We start from the raw sequence: 22337 nt of genomic DNA on the forward strand, positions 1-22337 counted from the left end.
AGGCTGGGATGGGGGAACGAGCAACAACGGCGCTAACGGGGCTGATGCTGCACTGTGGCCCCGTCATCGCCCTCGCGGTGCCGGTGAGGGCTCGGGAGCGAGGTGCCGTGCCGCGTGGCAGGTCGCCCGTGTGCTCCCCAACATCCGTGACTCTGGGGAGCCCATTTCCTTCCTCAAGGGCCTCTCTGTTCCCATTTTCCCGGGGACGGGCCACCCCACGCCTCGGCTCGGAAACGCTGGGTCAGAGACGGAGCCGTTAAAGCCAACTGGGCAACGCCGCGCGCAACGCGGTGACTAGAACACGCAGGCGCCCGCTCTGGACCCGGGAGGCCGGCAGGGCCGGGGACCGTCCCCCAGCCACACACGGGGCCCCGGGTGAGCGCAGGCTGCCCAGCGCTGGCCCGGCCTCCTGCCTCGGTTTCCCTCCTCGCTGCAGCACCGCGGGGACGCAACGCCTCGCGGCAGGCCCCGGCCATCCCTTCCCCTCCGCGGCGCCGCACGGCCGCCCGCCTGCCGCGCTGCCATCTCCCTCTTGCGGGAGGAAGGAGCAGGGCAGGGCCGGCGAGGGGCCGCGCCGAAGCGCAGGGGCAACGAGGGGCCCAGCGAGGCCGAGGCACAGCTCGCAGCACACGAGGGAGGGGGAATCCCAGCCTGGGGACACGGCCAAGCCTTCCCTTCCCGGCAAGGAGGCTGGGAGCCCAGCGAGCTCCCCGGACGCGGGCTGCACGTCCGTGAGCCGGCCGGCACTGACCCATCCCTGCAGGGCACCGAGCCGGGGTCCCGCGGGAGGCTGCGGGCTGCAGCGCTCGGCTCCTGCCTCCGCACCAACTCCAGGCCACGGCAGGAGGGAGCAAAGCCAAGCTAGGCTTTGAGCTAGACGGGGCCGAGAGGAACGGGGACAGCTGATATTTGCTCCCCACCCCTGTCGGTGCTGAGAGCAGGCAGGAGAAGATGGGGATGGGAGGGGACACAAGTACCTGCTGCAGCGTTGTCCCCAGTTTCTAGGGCAGTGCAAGAGAAGACGAGGAGACTTTGCATTTAAATGCCCCCATCCCCAAGGAGCTAGAGCCTCCCTTTATTTAGAACCGTTTCTCCGTCACAGCAACCTCCTTTCTGCCGCTGGGGAAGGGAGGCACAGATCCGAGTGCCGGGCTCCGCACACAGGCTGCGGCACTTGGAGCCTGGCGTTACCTACGCCAGGGGCCGAGGCCGGCGGGGAAGGGGAAAGACACGGGTCCTGCGGGCGAGCCCGACACCACCACACACAAAGGAAAGTGATGCTTTCTGCTTTTATTCAATTAATGCAGCAATCTATACAAGAAAAAAAAAAAAAAGAAACCATGAAATTCCAAACCCTGACAGAGAAGAACCAAATTCTTCCTAAGAACCAACCAGAATTAAAAGATTCCCCCCACATCAGACTGTACATAAAATAATCTCTGCCCCATTTACAGCGTTTCACACAGTACTTTTTGTATCTCAAACTTCAGAACTGTACAACTTTGTTACAAACCACGCTTTTTCCTAGGAAAAGCTTACAGAAAAAAATATTGCCACTTTCTTTTTTATTTGTAACCAAAAAAATTAGAATCTTTAAAAAACAAAATTAAAGTCAGCCAGAACTTGTAAGTGTGGACAGGGGAGTGGGAAGGAGCAGACACGTGCGCTTCTCGGCCTAACATTTCTCCTCCCAACTTGAAAAGGGAACTAACTGCATTTGGCATATAAAAGACTATTTGCCACTAGAGGTGGGTCCAAACCTCTACATTCAGGCCCAGCTCTGAACTGTCCTCAAAGCGCTGCAGCCGTTTAGACCTGTGGGTTTGGGCTCGGACACCTCCAGCGAGCACTACGCGCAGCACGTACTGACAGCGCTAATGCCGACTAGGAGCCGGGCCGACGCTCCGCAGGAGGAACGAGGTCGGCCCACGCCGGGTCGCTGCTTGTTCAGCGGAGCCACCTGAACAGCTCACCCCACGGAGCGAGTTCACAGCCTGGCAAATGAACCACCCTCCCAAGATGAACCAAGCCTTTGGATTATAGCTTGTGTGTCCCAACTCGTATTGTGCTAACAGCTGGATTAGAGTTCAGCAGGTGTGGAGAGCCAGATGTGGCAACCGGGATTTTCCTGTTACATGCAATCTACCTAGCCAAAGTTAAGTGGAAGTTGTCTCCAGGCATCTGGCAACCTCAGCATAGTGATTCGCTTACAGACTCGAATCTGAAAGCCGCTCCCTCGGCCAGCTCACCCCTCCACGACTGGCAAACAGCCCTTCCTTCTCTCGCAATGGATCTATCAAGCCCACGCAACCAACTCGAGAGCTTTAATTCGATCACCGAGTCTTCTCAAGATATAGGTAAGAGTAACAAAAACAAACTCCTCCCTTTGCAGAAAAGCAGGGACAGAACCCTCGCCTACCTCCCCCCTCCTTAGGAAAGAAAAGTTCTTCCATGGTCTGGGCTGTGGGTCTGGGGCGCGCGCGTGGGGTCATTGCATTATACGTAGCCTTATTCCCAGTGATGGCTGAGCAGGTTATACGAACTACATGCTTCGAGTGGATGGAGAGGAATTTGAACTGCGTTACTGTACCAGACGAAGATGACAAAGCCAACGCGGTCACATCTGTACGAGCCCGTCCCGCGGGGCGGATGGGGAGAAGTTCTGCTTTCTCTCTGCGGACAGCAAGGAGCGCGCGGGCAGGCGGCTGCAAACCAAAGCTCGCTGCCATCCGTCCTCCACGTTAGACTCACGTCACTGGCCTGCCCCAGGGTTTGCACGCTGCCCACAGACCTGACAGAGCCAACTACAGAGAACAGATATGGGTATCATCAATATTGTGAGCCACGGTTTTACCGGACAGGTTGCAGTAAGATCTAGACATCTGGATCCACGTGAAAAATGCATCTTCTGGTTTTGAATCAAGGTTTCACTCTCATGTTGTTCAGTGCAAAAGAGTTAAAAAACCATGTATCTACACATATACATACATGTGTATATATATAAAATGTCTGTACAAGTGGGGAAAATGGCCTGCCTACACACTGGGGACTCCTTGCCCAAGAGATGCTATGGGTCAGACCACTTGTGTCCCACTTTCTCTCCAAGGTATCAAGCCCCAACCAGTCAGTTTGAAAACTAAAAGCACAGCATAAGAGAAGCAGACTCAAGAGCGACTCCAGGAAGGAGCTTCGCCCGTCCCTCAGAAACGGCTGCCAACTCAGACCCACAGCACAGCTTTGGGGTGGGGGAAGGCAGGGCAGAGCTCCCGAACGTGGCATGCAGCAATACACAACTAAAACGGGTACCCATGCGCGCACAGCCTGCACGAGGACTGGGATGAGGTGACGGTTTGTACCAGGCTGGAGGAGAGACCTCAGGATGCCTTAGGCCTTTAGTGGAGATGGGGCCAATACTTGTCGCATAGGGGTCACAGCGATCCCACTGCTCTGGGAGCTGTGAAACAGCCCCCAAAAGGCAGGCTGCCTCCAGTTTCATTTTGAGTCGAGACACCAGCATACAGTATCTGTATTGCAGAGGTAGGCTTAAAATCAGGAGTGGGGGGAGAGGGGAAGAGCAGGCTGCGCAGAGTGGAGACCTCCGGCGAGGAAGCGCAGGCAGCTCTGCCTCCTGCGGCCCAGCAGCTGCAGCAAACTGCCACCAGCAGCAGAGCGAGCAGCGCAGTCCGACGCCCCGGGAGGGCGCAGGGCATTCTCGGGACAAATCCAGAAAGACAATTAGAAACAGCCATTCCCAGGCATCCTGCTAGCAGGTCTCTAGCTTGCCAAAGATGTTTTCAGATGCCAGCTGTAAAGAGGCAGAGGGATCGATGCTCCCTGCATGCTGCTTTGCTAGCAGGGGAATGCCCAGCTTCCCGAAACAGGGGTTCTGTAGCCAAGAGCTGGCCCGAATTCTCTGCAGCAAGCTGGGAGGGCAAGGAACACCCGCTTCAAATGCTAAGTGTGGTCTGAAAATAGCTGATTTGAAAAAAAAAGTTTCAGAAGCAGCAAAAGCATGAACTTTCAGATCTCTGGGCAGAAAAGGCAGAGTTCCTTCGAGGCCTGGCCAAGGGGCTGTTCTCGTTCCTTCGCACCAAGCTGGCAGCTCTCAGCCAGGAAGGCAATCTAATAAAGAGAACCAGAGGTAGGCACCAAGCACCTCCCCTATGAAACCCCCCCCAGACTGGTGCTGCACTGAGGGTGACAGTAATTTCATTTGCAGCAGTACCCCTGCTGGATCCAGCCTTAGCAGTAACCCCAGCAGTCAAGTGGCAGGAGCTGCAGAAATTGCAGGGGGGAAGAACACACCAAAACCCCGTTGTTAGCAAACAGGCTCGACTGCTATGGAACAGTGCTCCGGGGAACAATGCCTTGGTTTTGTGACTGAGAGCTCCTCAGGACAGCAGCAAACGGGTTTCAAAATATATTACATCTTTTTATTGCCAAGCGTGCAGACCATGAAGTGTGGGGAACACAACACTACGGAAAACTACAATTTGAGGGAAGGCAAAGCAGTAAAAATTACTTAAAAATAAGACTACCCCTTATGACTGCCAACACTTGGGTTCAAAGAATCAACTTGAGGAAGTTTCTTAAAAGTAGGGTTCTAAATATGGTGTTGGGCCCCCAACTTTGAAAACGCTGAGACTTCAGGCCAGGGTAATGCAAACCGGCTGGGAGAAGAAAAGGAAGAATGGAGACTTTCTGACATTAACTCCATGGGGCCAAAAGCCTGATTCTTCTCGGCATTTCCTGTAGCAACCAGCTGACTCCCTGCCACGGGAATACAATGTTAAGCAAGGAGGAGGCACACAACCACTGCCGCGCTAGCTGCTGGATACACCTGAACTGATGGTGTCTCCTGGGCCAAACCAGAGCCTTGTGTCCCCTCAGTGTCCCCACTCCCAATGCCGGCCCAGAGGGGAAGGGCCATGGCCAAGCTGCCCAGTAGCCCTGAGGCCACAGCAATGCCTGTTCCTGCTCCGCCCCAGGATGTGGAAAAGCACAGCAGGTCCCAAGCGACTGGATACTCTGCCATCTCAACTCGCTCCACCTAAAAGGGGATCGAGAGCCAGTCCACCATGCTGCCAGGCAATAGAAGGCAGCTCTTAAGGGGTCCCAAGGCAAGCACCCTCACTAGCACAGCATCTCTCCTGCACCTCTTTGCTATCTCCAGCTCCAGAAAGCAGCGTGTATTCAATGCAGTCACTCACTTGGCATTCCCTGGACTCCAATATGGACCTCAGGTCAATGCTAGACCGGCCTCCAGGAAGCCAGCCAAGACACCAGCCATGCTTCCTCTCTCCCCAACCAAAATACATCACGGGTCAGACCAGCACTGAGAAACCAGAGTTTAGGTACATTCTTCATGGAGAGGGCACTACAGGACACAAGGCTGTGAGCCCAACCTGGCTTGGGAACAGGGACTGGAAAGGAAATCTACGGCATTTAAAACTGGTACTAAAGTGCAACAAAAACATCCTAAACCTTTTGTAATCAATTGCAGTAAGAAGGGTCTGCAAAGCTTCAAACTTCCAGTTACTGTAGGGCACCCTTAAAAAAAACAACCCAACAACAACTAGGTAATAGCAGACCAAGGAGCCCTTTGGTGAAGCAAGGAATACGAGGCCACCACAGAGAACTTCACCTCCTGGGGTCAAACATCATATTTAGAACATTTGAAAAGGAAGAAAGTTAAAGCAGAAAACAAAAATACAATTCTTGAATCTTGCGCAATGAAACACTTAAACTTTTTGGTGTTTTCAAAAAAAAGAATCCCAACAGACAGCCTGGCACAACTTTATCTGCTTCCTAAGGGAGAGATGCCCATTTGACCCATGACTCAGGACACCATGTGCACTGGACATGTTCCATCCTTACGTATGTCTCAGCATTCCTCCATTCATAAAAACAAATCGCTAGATCCTTCCTGTTTATTCTTCAGCCTGAAAGAAAAAACCAAAACTGAAGCTAGATGGAAGATAGCCAGAGGGAGGAGAAATTTTTCACAGACTGGAGGCCAATCTCATCAGCTCCATGAGCCTGGAAAGTGCATTCCTCAGTGTCGCCTCATTTTAACTTTCCTGGCTGGACTGCCGTCCTCCTCCTCTTCGTCACAGTCCTCCGTGTACTCGTAAGACCTTCGCCAATAGTTCTCGGAGCTGAAGTTGCTCCGTCTCCTATGTTTTGGTAAGAGGACTGAGCGCCTGTTCTCTTCTTTATCCATTTCTAGAATCCGCGGCCTAAGGAAAGAGAATGAGAGAGGGAGGGAGTAAGTCTCCGCACAAGGAATGCTTAAATCCCATCATGGATGTGTGTTTTATCTGGAGCTTTGCATATTTGGAGCGATATGAATGACTGTGTCCACGTTATTCTCCTGGCACTACGCTCTGGGTGCTCACCGAAACAGACCATCAAGCTATGTGTCCTGTGGAAGGCTGAGAATTTTGTTTTTGATAGTGCAAGTCTCTCCCCTTCACACTGCAAGTTTTAGTCTCTCTCTCCACCGGGAACACCCCCAAACAGACCAGCCACCTCTTCTTAAGCACAGTTTACAGCCCCAAGTAATATCCCTTGTACATAAGGGTCTGTGTCTCACACCGCAGAAGTCACAGCACCGAGTGGAATCCCCTTTAAACTGCTAGGATACTTGTAGCTCGGGATCAAACGATAGCTCCAAACTCCTTTGTCCTCTTGCCAGGTCTCTCGAACGTTAGCACAGCCCAGTCAGTGTTTCTGAGAGGCTGCCTCTGTTCTCACCCGAGATCACTTCATACTAGGACAGTGCTGACAGTATTCAAGGCTGCGCAAACCAGTTATCTTACTCTAGGTGGAAACTCCAGAGTTCCTCTAACATGCTGCTATCTGGTATCAGTGCTGTTTACCTATATTATACTGGAGTCTTTCAGGCCAAAGGAAGAAGAAAAAGTGCTTTTAATAGCCATCATAGTTTCCACACACACAGAGGTCTGTGCACAGCCCCCTTGGATAAGGTACATCTCCTTCACATCAGGCTGAGAAACAGTTCTCATGGATATACAGACTTTGTCCTGCATGATCACTTCTTTAATCATTCAGCACTGGCCCACTGCATGCTTGGAGGTAAGTTTTCATTCGTAGGCCAGCTTCTCTTCTTGATCTATGTTCCCAGCCAGTCCGAGTTCTGGTGAATGAACAGTGCTCATAAACAAGCCATCCCCCACCCTCCTCCTTCACTAAGACGAGCTGAAACAAGGGCTGGGACTGTGCAGCAGCCAAGCCCCGAGACCAAGCCAACCTTTTGGTTTTACACGATGCAAGCAGAATGCCGTCTCGATCCTTGGGAAGCTTTGGACGTTAGAGAACGTCAGAAATATTGCGTGACGGCTCAGAACGCAGCTGGCATATTTGCTATCACTCACGGCTACCAGTACATTCATACAGAGAGCAAGGTGGCGTTTAAACACCTCCCTTAAGGGAAGCCTTGCTGCAGAACTCAAACTGTCTGAAACCTCAGCAAGGAGCTTCTTGAAGGTCAGTCTTATGCATTCATGTCTGGTTAAACACACACACACACACACACACACACACACACACACACACACACACACACAAAACACCACACACAGAAAACCCACACGCAGCTCTAAAATCAAAACAGGTCTAAGAAGCTTTCCAAGGTCTTCACCCTTCCCAGTTAGCAAAAGCTCACGTTCTCTCCCAAGACTACTTTCATAATGTACTTCATAACAGCTGCACAGGTTGCTTGGCAATAGAGGTCAAAAATAATTAGCTGCAGGGAAACTATTGTTCTGAATGACTGCATTTATCAAGACCTAGCCAAATCTATTGCTTCTTCATTATGCCACTCACAGGATAAACAATGTAAGCTGCTTACAGCCAGAGCTTAGCCTCCACAAGCCTAGAAGGAATATATAAAGAACCCCATTCGAATAAAACAGACCTGTATGCCACCAAAAGCACCTGGCAGGTCACTCCAGGTAGGATCAGACAGAAGCATTATAGCACCCAGTAAAGAGGTGCAAAATAGGATGTTTTAAATTGGTGTGCAGCCTCTCTCATTAGAGGCCAAGAACCTCAGATGCGCACGGACCTAGAAGTGCCATCCAAAACTTTGCTCTTAGGAAAGATCATCCTACCTGTGAGCAGCATCAGGATCTGCTTTGCGATGGGACCGCTTTGGTTTCAGGATCTGGTCCCTGTTGCTTCCTGACAGGCGGTCAGAGGTGTAACCTGGTGGCAACACAGAGCTACTCAGCGATTTTGTTTCCAATCGAGGTGCATCTAGTCTTGTTCTGCAAATATTTAAAGAGAGAAGAATTTGAAAGGAGTTTCTGGAGAATTGCAACCATGCTGCAGTAGACATTTGTCCCAGATGCACTGAAGCACAACCCTCAGTCCCAGCCACACAGCTCAGAAAGAGGATCAGGAATATTACACTCAACAGCAGCACAAACTGCAGCTTTCTGGTATTTGAAGCTTTAACCTTTACTGTCTTGGTTGGAGGAAAGCAGATGGCTTTGGGGTCAGTGTAGCCATGGGGTGAATCTGGGAGGGCAGGAACGGTGCTGCGGTCACTGCAGTCCCAGTCACGGGATACAGAGTAGAGGTGTTAGAGCCCCCTGTGAAACCACAGTAACTGTTCAATAATTTGCAACTCCAGATAAGCTCCCTGGGAGATGCACTGCAAAATTCACCATCCCCTACAACAGTAATAACTACTTCTACTTTGAATCTCCCTACTGCCGAGAAATCTCATGGCATCAGGCATTTCTCAGCTTGACTAAGAAAGAGGTTTAAATCAAGAGTCAAAGTAAGAGTCACAAGAATGTCTCGCTAACAGAAGCTGCACCACGTCCCTTCCAACATCCCCATATAGTCTTACTCACACTGGAATAGAAACACGCTAAAGCTACACCAGAAAGCAAGCACAGCTCATCCCAGAGCAGAACTGCCTGTTGTTGGCCCAGGCACGGCTGTAGTCAGCAGCCTCCATACACACAGAAAAGAGGCAACAGGCCTAGCAACAGCTGTGCAGTAGGAACGAAAACTTGACAGCACAGCATCTTATCACGGTTCTATCACCATCTCCAAGCACAGCATAGTTACCAGTCTCAACTTCCAAGCAGTGCTAAAGTCTATTTCAAAAGACAGACTGAAGCCTAAGCACCAGCAAAATACAGTAAAAGGTGGTGCCCACGTTTCAGAACAGCCAGTTTCAGGAGGATCAAGCCGCTTCCTGGAAAGAAAGGCACCCTGATGTTTCTGCAGCCTGCCTCCCTCCAAGGCATTAGGGGTGAATACCTAAGAGGTCTGGGTATGAGAAGGGGGAGAATTACTTCTTGTTCTCTGGTCTTGAATTTTAGCTTTCCTCTTTGAAGGAGGAAACCCAACCTAAACTCCTGTTAGGAGGCATCTGCAGGTGCCAAGCAAGCTTCCTCTCTGCCATCCCCACCTAGGCAGCCCGTTCTATTAACTGGGCTGGCGACACAAAGCTGGGCACAGCAGCCCAAGTCTGCCCAGCACGCCAGAAATGAGAAATGCTTCCGCAGACAGCTCCAGGTTGGAGTCCGTGCTAGCCTGCAATGCCATTGCACGGAGCTGTTCTCAGCTCCGGCACTGGATGGAGTCCAGCCAGAACACCACAGCACTGCAGATCCTGCCCTAGATGAGCTAGGTGGCTTAAACACTTCTCAAATATAATGACAACTACAGGCCTGCGGTGAAGAAAACCACTAAACATACTGCAAGGGCAAGAGAACACCAGCCATGCTCTTTACCTCCACAGAGCAATGCAGATACGAGCTACAGGAGCAGATACTAGGCGGAGCTATACTAAATAGAGAGCAAATTACCTACCAAAGTTCTAGCTGAATAAGATAACTCCCAGATGTAATGGCTTACAAAGAAGTGCTTACAAATGGCATCATAAGCCCTCTAAAATGACTTTCAAGACCTGCTTGAATAGGTCTCATTTCTAACCCCACCTCCCACGTTACCTCTTCCAGCATCTCTTGAAATTCGGAGCACCGTTTCTTCCTCCCATCCCCCAGCCTCCTGCTCAAAGCGCTTCCAAACCTTGCTGGCTCCCTGCAGTCCTGTACTCTGGTACGCAGGAAACACTGTAAATATCATCACACTACAGCACTGAAGTGTTTATGACCTACTTGGTAACCACGCTGCTCTCAAGCATCCTGCAAAACCCAGCCACTTCTCCAGCACATACAGCTTTGTTCTCCCGCCACTGCCAGCAAAAAATGTTTCTAGCACCTTACGCCTGGAGTACAGGCAAGGACGGATTCAGACTCAAATGTCTGGGGCCCAGCAGACTCTGACAGCCTACTCAACGCCAAACAGCCCAGCTTCTAACTGCAGCAAAGTTTATCTCATTCTGTGGCCCAACAGATCTGATCCGCCCGGAGAGCTCGGGGCTGACTCTCACTGAGAAGACAAGGAAGATGAGTTTTATGAGGTCATTGGCTGCTCCCAAGTCTCTCGTGCTAGCGGACTACTAACGGAAGTAGCTGTTTTCCTGGTTGCATAACATCCTATTTAAGTCTGTGCGAGTCGCATGATCCATGACTAGGGAATGGTATTCACCACAGCAATACATGCTCCGGGGATGTGAGCACAGACAAAGGTCACTGCAGCCCTGCTGTGCATGCATGTGTGCACACAGGGCTCGGCAAGGAGACAGCCTCTGTCACAAGGGATAGGCAGCAATTAATAAGCTCTATTTGGCAGCAGACTGCACCCTTTGGCAAACAGGCATTTGCCATGTATTCACCAGGGCTGCTAAGCTCTATGGAGATTACACAGAAATAATTACTGGGGGTTTCCACTTTGCTCAGAGAAAAATCCTGCAGTGGTTTCAGTCAGCCTGCCAGTCACTTCAGCCCATCACCGTCTGCATACGATCATATCCCGATCTAGCACTAAGCAAATCAGGCCGCTTCGAGGAAGACAGGAGGACACACTGCTGCAGAAGGACAGCTAAGCAAACACAGCCAACGTGGCTCTGCTAGCAGCTAACAGGCCTTCTTCATCCAACAGCGATGCACTAGGTCAGCCAGATAAAACTTAACTAGCTAGATGTTTGCCCAGTTTCACTTTGAGGGCAGTCAGCCTAGACTGAAATAACTAAACATCCTCAGCTTACAGAGGCGGATGAAAGCAAGAGATAGAGCCTGTTTAAACGGGCGTGCTATACACCTGATCAGTTTGGGTAGCTTTGGTTTATTTAGCCTAGTCTGTCTTTTCTAGGGAACTACTTCACATCGTAGGACAGGTAGCTTCTCTCTCCCAAAGTCCAACTAAGGCAGCTTATTCCAGACATCTCCCACTACAGGATTTGAGGATGCCTTCCACTGGTGCTAATCAGCATCCCACTACTTTTCTTTGGCTGCAGTAACCAACAATTTGAACATAACGGCCTTTTAGTTCTCATTACAACCCTCTCACTTTAAACCCAATGTGGCAATAACCAGCTATTGGGTGGTTTGGTTCTAATCTTCCTTCCTTTCATCCTACTCCATCAACTGCCACATCTCATCCCTGGGTCTGTGCTGATTTTGCCCGGCTAATGCCTCAGGGCTGCTGGTTTTCCTGCTTTCGTTTCATGGGTCTCTCTAACCAGATGCCCAACTCTCCACTCTGCTGGCTTTGTGCCATATCTTCACAATGTTGCCAGACTTGTTTGAAACCAACTAAGCTGCCCGAAAGCTCAGCAAGTCTGAACCGAGACTGCTCACCCACTAGCCTTATGCCAGCCTGGGCTACAACTGCAGCTCTGCCACTGTGCCCACGCTTTCAACTGGGTTTACAAGGGTTTACAGTACTCAAGTCACAGGCTTTCACTTACAAGAAGATTTCTGACACCAGTATTGTTGTTAACACCTTCTAAGGCACAATCAACAAAGGTTAATGTGTGGCAGTCACGTATTTTGTAGTCTTCTAGTAAAAGGAATGGGGGAGTGAGGACATTTCAGGGTACAAACAAGGTTCTACTGAGGAGTTTGGGGTGGAGTTTTTTGTTCCGTTTTCTATTCTGAAAAGCTTTAGGTACAACGGCTGATGAAATGCCATCAGCTGACCAAGACAGCGTACCTCCTAAAACAGGAGGTGTGAGATACAGCTTCAGAATGTTCCTTCCCAACACCAACCCAGAAGACAAGCTCTGTAATCTGATCATTAAATTCGCTATATTCATTTGACTTAGAAACCACCCTTTTCTCCCTTCTCCCCAGGAAATGAAAACCGTGCTACCAAGAAAACCATATCTGCTTTATAGAAGGTTCTTCATCATGAGCATCAGATTCAAAGGACAGTCCAGGTAACTTACAGCATGTGAATATCTCATGATCAGGCACCTCAGTACGCAGCCCAAAACAAAAGAGTTTGAAATCCTAGCTGTTTATAGAGCTAGGCAGCCAATGAAAGCCAGGAGTTTGGATGTTAACAGTGCTTGCAAACCCAGACATTACAACAAAGTACTGCTGCACAGAGCCAAGAAGTGAGAAGTGATTAACTTCGTAGCAGCAAGTTCAATCTACTTCCATTGGCCAAGCAACGGGTATGGCAAGACACAGGCAAGCATCAGAGTGGGATTTGATAAAGATTTAAAACCAACCCAGCATATTTACAAACAAAGCAGTTTTAAAGAGATTCTTTAAAGTCACTTGGGAAAAGGAGAAAAAAAAAACAGAAAACAAAAAAACACACTGAAATTTATCTCACTGTCCAGGGGGCTTCAACACTTACTTTCGAAGGATGATGACAGCTCTTCTCTCCTTGATGTCCTGTGGTCGAATACAGTGTGTAATTTCATCAGCTGCATATCCACTGTCAACGAAAACAAAAAGCCACTGTGAGCAGGACAACAGGCAGAAAGTGGTTGCCAGTTTTGACAACTCAGTTTGGCCAGTCATTTCCTAGCTTCCACCATGAATTCCTATTCCAAATGCTGTACAATTCCTTAGGTGTGCAGTAGCCAGACTTCAGAAAGAAAGAAACTTCAGGAAAGAATGAGGACAGTCAGGCCTTCTTTTTTCAGACTCAATTTTTTTTTTTTTTTTTAGCATACACCAGAGGAAACTGTCACCTGTCACAACATCATGAATTAAGACATGCAGAAAATGAGTTTATGGAATGTAAATTCAGCCAATTCATTTAGGGACACTTTATAAAGAGAAATGAGAGAACCAGAGAAAAATTCACCACGTTGCTCCAAAGGATATTCTCACACGTCGCTGAGAAAAAGCCATCTATCATCACTGAGGTGCGCAGCACAGCCAAACACGTACATGTACTGGAGCTGATCAGAAGAGCCTGTTGTTGGAGCTTCCCCTTGCAGATGGCAGGTGGGGTTTGACACCGATTAGTTAGTTGGGGGGGGGCACGGGGGGCAGTAAGCGCCAGTGGTGGTAAGAGCTGAGCATCTCATCCCCCATCACCCAGGCTCAGGGCACTCGCTGCCCAGCATTCGCACCCCCTCCGCTGCTCCCAGCGTGGCAAGTCCTTCCAGTCACAGTACAAACACCCCCCAGCCTACACCCACCGTAACGCACACGGGGAACGGGAGACGGCTAATCTTTGAATTCAGGCCTGCAAACCAAGCTGCGCTCCTAAAACCTCCATGCCACAGAGCTTACAAGGGCTCAAGACAACTACTTGGGCTGATGACTCTTACGGTGTGCTAAACCAGCTACGGTGCCACGCTCTTGTTACATGCAGGAGAGTGCTTTGGTGCGTGAGATGACTTAATCTACTTGAAGTTTCTAGCAACTGGGGAGAAAAGCCAAGGCAGACCAGGGCCCCAGCTATCTGGAACACACAGGAACTTTTTTTTGCGGCTGCCTCTCTTGTTAAGCACAATTCCCAGGGTCCAGCACAGCAAACGAGAACATGGCCTCAGGCTTCAGGCAAGTTCATGGAGAGCAGCCATCACACCTGCTCGGACAAACAAGCCGCCTCACAGAAAGGTGCTTAAGCAGGAACATGTTCTCTTATGTCTGCGTCCTCTCCGCATGGATGCTAATGAGCGAGGCTGAGACACGGGCCTGCCCTCTACCTGCTGTTCCTCTCTTGTGAATAGATGCTCTCAAAACAGAAGAGATTTCTCGAGTCCGACATGGGGAAAGGGAAGTTAAATGCTTTCGGAGCCTCCTGAAATGGCTGACAAGGACAGGAAGGACTTCAAAAGGGACTTGGATGAAGACTGCTCAGATAACAGCAGGCTAGCGCACTCCCACCCTGGTTTAGCCCAAAGCAGAAGTCGAGTCTCCCAAAGAGCTAATCCACGCGCTTGTGGATTGAAGAAATTCTACCACAGGCCGCCACAGCCCTTCCCAAAGGCAGGTGTTTTGCTTACAACACAGCCACAGCGTGTCCTGCCTTGCGCCTAGGTTAGAATTCATTTCATGCAGGATACCAGACCTTGAGCTCAGCATTTGGCAGCGCCCCCGGATACTGCTTCCTACAGAGAAGGCTTTGCTCTCGCTGCTCTCCCCCTTCCCTCCAGCCCACTGCTCGCAACGAGGCTCTGCCGTGAGCTCGCGGCTGCCATTGCGGAGCCGGCTGTCAGCCGGCACTCTGGGAGCACGGCCTCCGTCACCCGCCTGCGGGTCATCGAGGACGCTCAGCGCGGAGGAGAGCAGAGCATGCACATGCAGGCCTTTTCTGGGGACAGGCCCGTGTTTCCTTTATCTGGTTAGATAACCCGCCCACTCACCTAGAAATGCATAGCTCTCACTCCAAAATAGATTTACTGCTTTGAGAAGAGAGTTAAGAGCCTAAGACCTGATCAGTTAAACTGGGGGTTGTTGTCCATCCCCCCCCCATCATCCAGGGCATGGCAGAAGAAGACAGCGCTATGCAAAGGGGCTTATAATAATGCTCTATTATGTTCCAGGAACCTTTGCATCAAGCTCCAGTGAATTCATTAATCTCACCCATGTTAACATTCAACTTGGCGCATCCTCAATGACACCCTGAACATAAGGAAAAGGTTTGACTCAAGACCTGCACTCTCCATCATGAGATGTCAGCCCGGCCACACATTCTTTCTCCCCAGTCCAGATCCTACTTTCCAGCTCACTTTCAAACTGGTGTTAAACGAAACCTGTGGCCCAGGTGCACGTGTCTGGCACCAAAGCAACAGCCCTGGTACTCCAGTCCCAGGCCCCTAATGGGCACCCACCAGTCAGCCTTGATGCCACACTGGCAGGAGAAAACTCAGCTTCTGCTGTGTCAAATACAGCGACAGTGTCTCACTGTACGGCCCTCCAGCAAAGAGGTTCACACAGGCACCAGGTGGAGAAATAGAACAAGTTATTTTGTCATGTCCCAGGTGTTGTGCTTCATGCCAGCATAAACTTCTTGTCTGCCGCCTGGCCTTGCCACATACTGATGATGGCCAAGTTCACGGGGCAAAGAAACAGAAATTACTTTTTTGCCCAGAGAACAAAACCAAAGTGCAGGGTGAGGGATAATTACCACTTGGTAAGGAGAGTCCTAAATTGCTGCCCACAAGAATGCTGCTCACAAGAATGAACACCTGAGTATGACGTGTCTGACCTGCACAACATTTTTCAGATGAGCAAGAGAAAGGGCAAGGGCTATCCACGTGCTATTCCAAGCAGCCCAACCAACACCCTACCTCCTCACTGAGCTGCTGGATCTTGTATCAGCAACCCCTCCCGAGAGCCCCCTTCCTCAGCCCAGGAGAGTTAGTGCTGAGCCATAACATAACTGGCTCATGTTGAGATAAAAGTAGATTTCTTGCACAAACATCACCAGAAAGAGACTGTGTAGAACTTGGGGCCTCCTAAGGAGAGAGGCTTCCAGGGGCTGAGGATGGCCAGAGATGCTGGAGGGAAGAGGGATCTCACACACTAGCACCACACCATGAGAGGTCAGGCCAGTCGCCACGGGGTTTGAACAGCTCGAGGCTTTACTTGTGGTTTGAGAGCTGCTGCCACAAGCCACTGAGGTGACATCAACTAGTTCAAGCACAGTTTCAGCAAATCCATTTTGCCTCATCGCCACTGGCACACACAGAACTTCCCCTGTGCCAAGCAGAGGCACCTACAGCTTTCTCTGAGGGTTCAGACTTTTCCAGAAAAGTGTCTAATGCAGGCAGTTGTGGAGAGATTCCTCCATCTGGGAAGAAAGCAGGTTCATCCTCCAGAGACTGCAACCAGCTCTGATTACACTACCATCAGGCATCCCTCTAGACACCAGGAGAGACAAACATCACGATGTTTCCACTGCTATTATAAGCAATGGGGAGTAAATCTGTTTTCTTCCTAGAGCGCTTACCAGCTTCAGAAGAAAAGTCCATATGGCGTACAAGCTCCCAGAACATCAGGAATTCCACCTTCGGTAATTTATTCCTCTGGCTAACTGCAACCTAATCAATTAATATCCAACCATGGTGCTGAGACATGCAGCATTCAGCAGTTAAACAAAAGCCCACTAGCTCCCAAGATCCATCGCCTACGACGGTGGCCACAGGGCATGGTCCAACGCAGAGTGATCTGGCTGGAACTGCCCCCCAAGGTGGCTTTGGGCCCCCTCAGCTCCCTTCCTCTTTTCCAGGTCAAGCGTTTGTCAAAGCACACGTTCCCCTGGACGAACACGCACAGTTCCTCCATCTCCTCCCCACTGCCTCTATTGACTGACACTTGACAAATTCTTAAAGACAAACAGAAAAGCACACAGAGCGCGCACACAAACGCGGTCCACTCAACAGCCAGCAACGGAAAGCTGCAACTCAAAGCTGAGACGAGAGCTGCTGGGGTGAGCGGCACACGGGCCTGAAATCCAGCTTCGCTCAGACGGCCCAGGAACAGCAGCACAGCAAGACGCCCCGGTGCCGCTTCCTCTCGGCCCGGCTGGCAGCAGCCGAGGCCAGCGTGTGGAATTTGGAACAAACCTGCACGATTACCTGCTTCCCGCGGCTACAGGAGAAGAACCTGCAGAGGGAACTGGAGGAGGCCTTTTTCGTCTAGATATCAAACCCTGCAACTGGGTAAATCGGCACTTAAAAGTGCAAAAGGAGAAAAGAAAACAAAGCAAAAGCACCTCTCTGGGAGAGCAAAGACCTCATTCCTGGGCCTCAGTGTGGCTTAGTGTCTGCCCTGCTGGCAGAGGTGCACAGCACAGCTAGGAGAGTCTCTATTTCACCTCCAAAACTATTTAAAGAGGACACCCTTTAAACACTAAACTGTAGTTTGAGATCTAAGCACTTTACAGCAAGTTTGACGCAGATTCAGTGTTTGCAAACACCACGGGCTGTTTGACAGAAGAAAAACACTCCTGTTTACTATGAAGTTTAGCCCACAGCATGCTTTATACACATGACACAAGGCATTTTACCGACAACTGAAATTCTGACAGGAAAACACCCGAACCCACCCCCGAGGAGACAAAGTACATACAGCCAAGGGAGGGAGATGGGAACCCTCCACCCGGCCTCCCCCAGGGCGTGGGGGTGTAGATAGCTACAAAATCAGGAAGGCGATTTTGAACAGGCTGCTGAGGGTAGGAACAGGACGAGCACACTGGGGAGAGCTGCAAAAAGATGTGGGCAAAGAGAGAGGCCGAACAGCTTTCTGCTCATCCTCGCCATTCCCAGACGGCAGCAAAACAGATGTGGCAACACTGGCTTCCCCAGAAAGGAGACATGCCAGGAGCAGCCACTGACCCAGCAATATTTGAATCAGACATTACAAGCATGCCATTTCTATCTGCGCCGTTTCCCTATCTCCAGGGCAACTGCCTTCAGCAACTGTTTACTGGGAGGAGAAAGAGCCAAGTTTGGAGAGTTGACTTAAACACGACCAAGAGCTAGATATCAGACATACACGGCTGAGAGCCTGCTGAAGGTCTGCACGTCTCCCCTCTCCTCTCAAACCTCTCAGGTTAGAGGGGAGGCAGGAGATTTGCCGAAGTCAAGGAACTCCTATCCAGCCAGGATCATATCATCGCAAAACAATCACTTTGGCAGAATCTCTCTTAAGTGAGTGCTAAGTATCTGCTAACTGCTGCACCAAAATTGAAATAATCCCCATTTTAAAGTCTATTATTTGCTGGAAAACAGACCATCTTACTGTGCATTAAGCTAGTGAATGCCAGCAGTGGGTCAGTCAAAAAACAACAGCTCTACTTAGACATAAAAAAAAAAAAACCCCTCATTTTCCTTTTACGATTGCTTAACACACTTTAATAAACTGATTATGGCACCCACACAGTGCTGGCCACAAACCCAACCACGCAGGTCTGGGGGACACCCCACCCCAATTCCGGGAACCTGCAGCCAGCTTCCTCACTCTTTCCAGCATTTTGGGTAAAGAGTGAGGATAAGGGACATGACAACACGCTTATCTTGTCCTGGAGCAGAGAAAAGGACCTATCGCTCTGCCCCAAACTGTTGATACTCCACCGCTAAGTCTCAATATGCCCTCAGAGGTAAAGGCCACAAGAGTTTTCCTAGTCACTTATGTTTTAAGTCAGACTATGGACGTGACCCTGCATTAATTGCTCTGCCAGAATGCTTCAAAGCATGAGAATATTCTCACTGCTATATAGAAAACACTGGCTAGGAAAGAAAGGATAACTATTTACTCCAAGCCACCCTGGGAAAGGCAGGGGTTCAAATCACTACCAGGGAAATTAAGAGTAGCAAGTTTTCCTCCCCATTTCTAACGGGAGGTTATGGGCCAGAACAGGGAGCCTACCAACAGCAGTCGCCATCCCTGGAGAACTGAGGCTGCTTCCGAGTAAAATGACACACTAGATCGGTCCCTCCCAGTCCTGCTTTACGAAATCATTTTTGACCTCTGCCCTTCTCCAGCACCTTCCCAGGCCCAGCCAAATTCACCATGGTAAGAGGAAATTTCTTTAGCTTCAGGAGAGCTATTCTTGCTCACATATCCATCTGCAGTCCCTCTCATCCCTCACTAATCTGCAGAAGTTACCTAACACAGGGGGTACTGCAAGGATTAGTTAATGTTTGTGCAGCTTTTCAGAGATAAAAGCTACGTGAGATCTAAGCATTTATTATTGATGCACTAGTCAACAGTGCAACGCTGTATGTATGTGGGGGGGAAAATTCCTTCCTGAACCCTGCAGCGATCACTTTACAAGCCAAACACGGGATTGTGTTACGGCCAGGGAGCCCTGAAAACTGGCCCGGACATTTCCCAGTCAGAGGAGAGGGGAGGGGAAAAAAAAAAAAAAAAAAAAAAAGATATAGTTGATAGCTCAGAGCACTGTTGGCAGAGTTTGGGCTACCCCTGCTGCTGGCAGGGAGCACTCTGACCTTCAGGACACGAGGGACTTGTGCTCATGGAGTCGGGCAGTCCTAGCACTGCATTTCTAGCCCTCCATAATACCTAAAAGCCCATTTTTTTCAAGGCCATGCACAGCAGCCTGCACACGCTCAGCCTGCCCCCCTACCTGCCCACAAGCTCAGCCTGCGCAGCGACTACCAGTGTGACCAAGGAGACAGAGGGGATTAGGACGCCGGTGTTTCCAAGTGCCAATCCCAGCTTTACTACCGACTTGCTGCGTGACCTTGGGCAGGTCATTTCACCTCTACAGCTCTTCCCCGCTTGCAAGAAGAGGAATCATTTCTCGTACCTGCAACCAATACACATGGTCGCTGTGCCGTGTTTATATGGCACTTCCAAGGGACTGTCCCACAGGGCTCCGCACTCAGATCTGTCTCACAGGTGAGGATTTAATATTCCCAATTTACACATTAGGAAGATACGGCCATTCACACCTCCCCTCTATGCTTAAGGTCACGGAAGGAGTCAACGACTGAGCTAAGAATAGAAGCCAGGAGCCCCGTCTCAGCCAGCTGCTCCACTACCACCGCTCTTGGGCAGAGGATCCATTTTGTGTCTCGATGCGTATTTTAACTGTTTATGGGAACTAAAGCGAAGCTCAGCTCCACAAGTGGCCACACGCAGACCAGAACTCGCGTCATCCCCTGCAGAGAGGACAACCCTCGAGCAGGCAGCAGCACGGCCAGCCTGCCAAAATCGCATTTTCTCCTGCATCCCCATCCACCACGGTGGCGGCATCCCTAGGATCCTTCCTTAACCTCTCTCCTGTACAGGGACCCTGCACACCTACAGACAGGCAGATCGCGCCTGAGCTGCCGTTGGGGTGTGCGTCCACGTGTCTCGTGATTAGCATTACACAACCAAGTCTCAGCACATTAGCTAAACAGAGGCCTCGGCAATGCGGAGAGTTACCTGAGTACTGTGACGCTTCCTCTCTTCACCGGCAGGAACAGAACCGGCTCCGAGACCCTGATGGGCTTGAACTGGAACTTACACCCGAAGCAGAGCGCGGAGTCGCTGAAGAACGACACGGAGACGATGGGCCTCTCAAAGATATGGATGGGGTCCACGTGGGAGACAATACAGCCCCCGGGCTGATAGTCGTTGATCACAGCACTGTTCACAAAGCCCTCGGGGATCACCCTGTGCTCCACAAGCTTTCTGATCACCAGGTCGTGCACCCACTCCGGGATGGCATCAACCTCCCCCCGAGGGTACAGCCGCTCCTGGCCGGGGCCTCGCCGCTGCAGCTGAGACCCGTACGTGTAGCCCTCCCCAAAGAAATACTTGTTCCGAAGAGGTGCTCTATCCACGGTGTGCTCTTTGTAGAGCCCTTTTTCAGCCCTGGACACCACGTCCTCGATGCGGGCTTCGATCTTGGCACACTCCTCCATGCTGAAGAGACGAAGCTGACGGATGCCGCTTTTGACTTTCCGGGCCTCTTCCTCCTCCTTCTGCTCCTCATAGTCACTGGGCTCGGAGTCGGAGTCCTCGTGGTACCTGCGCTTGCGCTCGTAGGAGGACTCCATGGGCTCCCGCAGGCTGCTGCCTTTGTAGTTGTCCCGATAAGGCATCATGGACTTCAGCTTCTCTCGCAGGTCTGTGTAGCCACTCCCAGCCATAGTGCGTCTGCAGCCCCCTCCTTTATTGATCTCCTCGCTGCACACCGCTTCGGGCCGCGGAGGGGGACGCGCAGCTGCTATTCATGGCATCCGCTGCCCTGCTGGAAGAGCCCCAGAGGGATGAGATGGAGCAATCGGCCAGGCTCCCAGGCCGGGCTCCCCCGGCCCCCTCCCAGCCCTGCGCGGGGGGAAGCGCCCAGGCTGCCCCTGTATCCGGGCTGCGGCGCCTGGGCTCAGCCCGGCCCCAGGACGGCCAGCCGGGCCCAGCACCAGGCCGGGCCGTGCCCGTGCCACCCCCCTCCCCCCAAACGGGGGTTTGCTCGTGGATGGGGCCACGGCAGAGCCCTCCCCCCGGGGCTCGGCACCGGGAAGGAGGCCGGGCAGAGCCCAGGCGCCCTCTCCGCGGCGGGGCACCCCGGGCTGCCCCCACCCCTGCGGCCACCCCGGCCCCCGGGGCTCCCCCTCCCGGGGGGGCTGACGCCAAACTCACGGCTTGCCCGGGGCGGCGGCGAGGCGGGAGGCGGTCCCGGCGGTGGCGGCGGGGCGAACGGAGCACGCAGACAAAGCTGCCGGTGCCGGCGGCGCGGCGCTCACGCGGCGGCCGAGCCTGGCACATGCCCAGCGGCGGCCCCGGCTCGGCGCGGCGCCCTGCCCGCTCCCGCCGCCGCGTCGCTGCCCATGGCGGGGGCCGGGCCGGGCCGGGCCGGGCCGGCGCGGGGCCGGGGCGGGGGCGCGGGGGCGGCGGCGGCGCCGGGGTCTCGCGCAGCACTTCCCGCGGCGCGAGCTCCGCGCTACGTCACCAGGAGCCAGCCCGACATCCCGGATCACCGAGGGGGCCGCCTAGAGCGCCGGCCCGCCCCCGCCGCGCACGCGCACGCGCCCCGCGGCCGCCCCGCCTCCGCCTCGCTCCCCCCTTCCCTCCCGCTGCCCCGCCGCGGCCGCCCGCGGGGCCCCCTCCGCCCTCCCGGCCACGGGCCGGCTCCGCCCGCGCCCGCGCGCGCGGCTCCGGGCGAGTAACGGCGCCGCACGCAGCACGCCTGCCCCCGCCGCCTCACGCCGTAACGGACACCGGCGGCGTCGCGCTCCCCCTCCCCCGGCTCCCCGGCTCGGCGCTGATTGGCCGCGCCGGCCCGGTGGGCGGGAGCGAGCGGTCCCAGCCGGCGGCTGATTGGCCGGTCGGAGGCGGCGCGGGGGCCTCGCGGCCCCGGCGGCTCGCGCGGCGCGCGGACGGGGTGGGGTGGCCGCCGCGCTGCCTGCGGGGAAAGGGCGGGGGGGGGGGCGCTCGGGGGCGCGCTCGCCCCCTGGCGGCCGGGGGGGGCGGGGACACCAGGGGGATCCAGGGGGGACTGGGGACACGCAGAGGGAA

The 22337-nt window shown here is 52.6% G+C and overlaps 1 protein-coding gene across 2 annotated transcripts; it reads right to left on the reverse strand.

Moving 5' to 3' along the window:
• Positions 1-1275: 1275 nt before the first annotated feature.
• On the reverse strand, positions 1276-21852 carry ALKBH5 (alkB homolog 5, RNA demethylase). 2 transcript variants are annotated; one of them, XM_026095203.2, is made up of 5 exons: positions 21462-21852; positions 20262-21069; positions 12757-12837; positions 8136-8291; positions 1276-6239 (listed from the first exon to the last, which is right to left on the reverse strand). In XM_026095203.2, the coding sequence occupies exons 2-5, from the start codon at positions 20969-20971 to the stop codon at positions 6056-6058; spliced, it is 1131 nt and encodes a 376-aa protein (XP_025950988.1). In that variant the 5' UTR covers positions 20972-21069; positions 21462-21852; the 3' UTR covers positions 1276-6055. The 2 variants fall into 2 exon arrangements, with proteins under 2 accessions (XP_025950988.1, XP_025950989.1); XM_026095204.2 differs by having other exon boundaries at positions 20262-21072.
• Positions 21853-22337: the final 485 nt, after the last annotated feature.

This window comes from Dromaius novaehollandiae, chromosome 14 (assembly GCF_036370855.1).
Source record: "Dromaius novaehollandiae isolate bDroNov1 chromosome 14, bDroNov1.hap1, whole genome shotgun sequence".
In the NCBI taxonomy this organism is placed as follows: Eukaryota; Metazoa; Chordata; class Aves; order Casuariiformes; family Dromaiidae; genus Dromaius; species Dromaius novaehollandiae.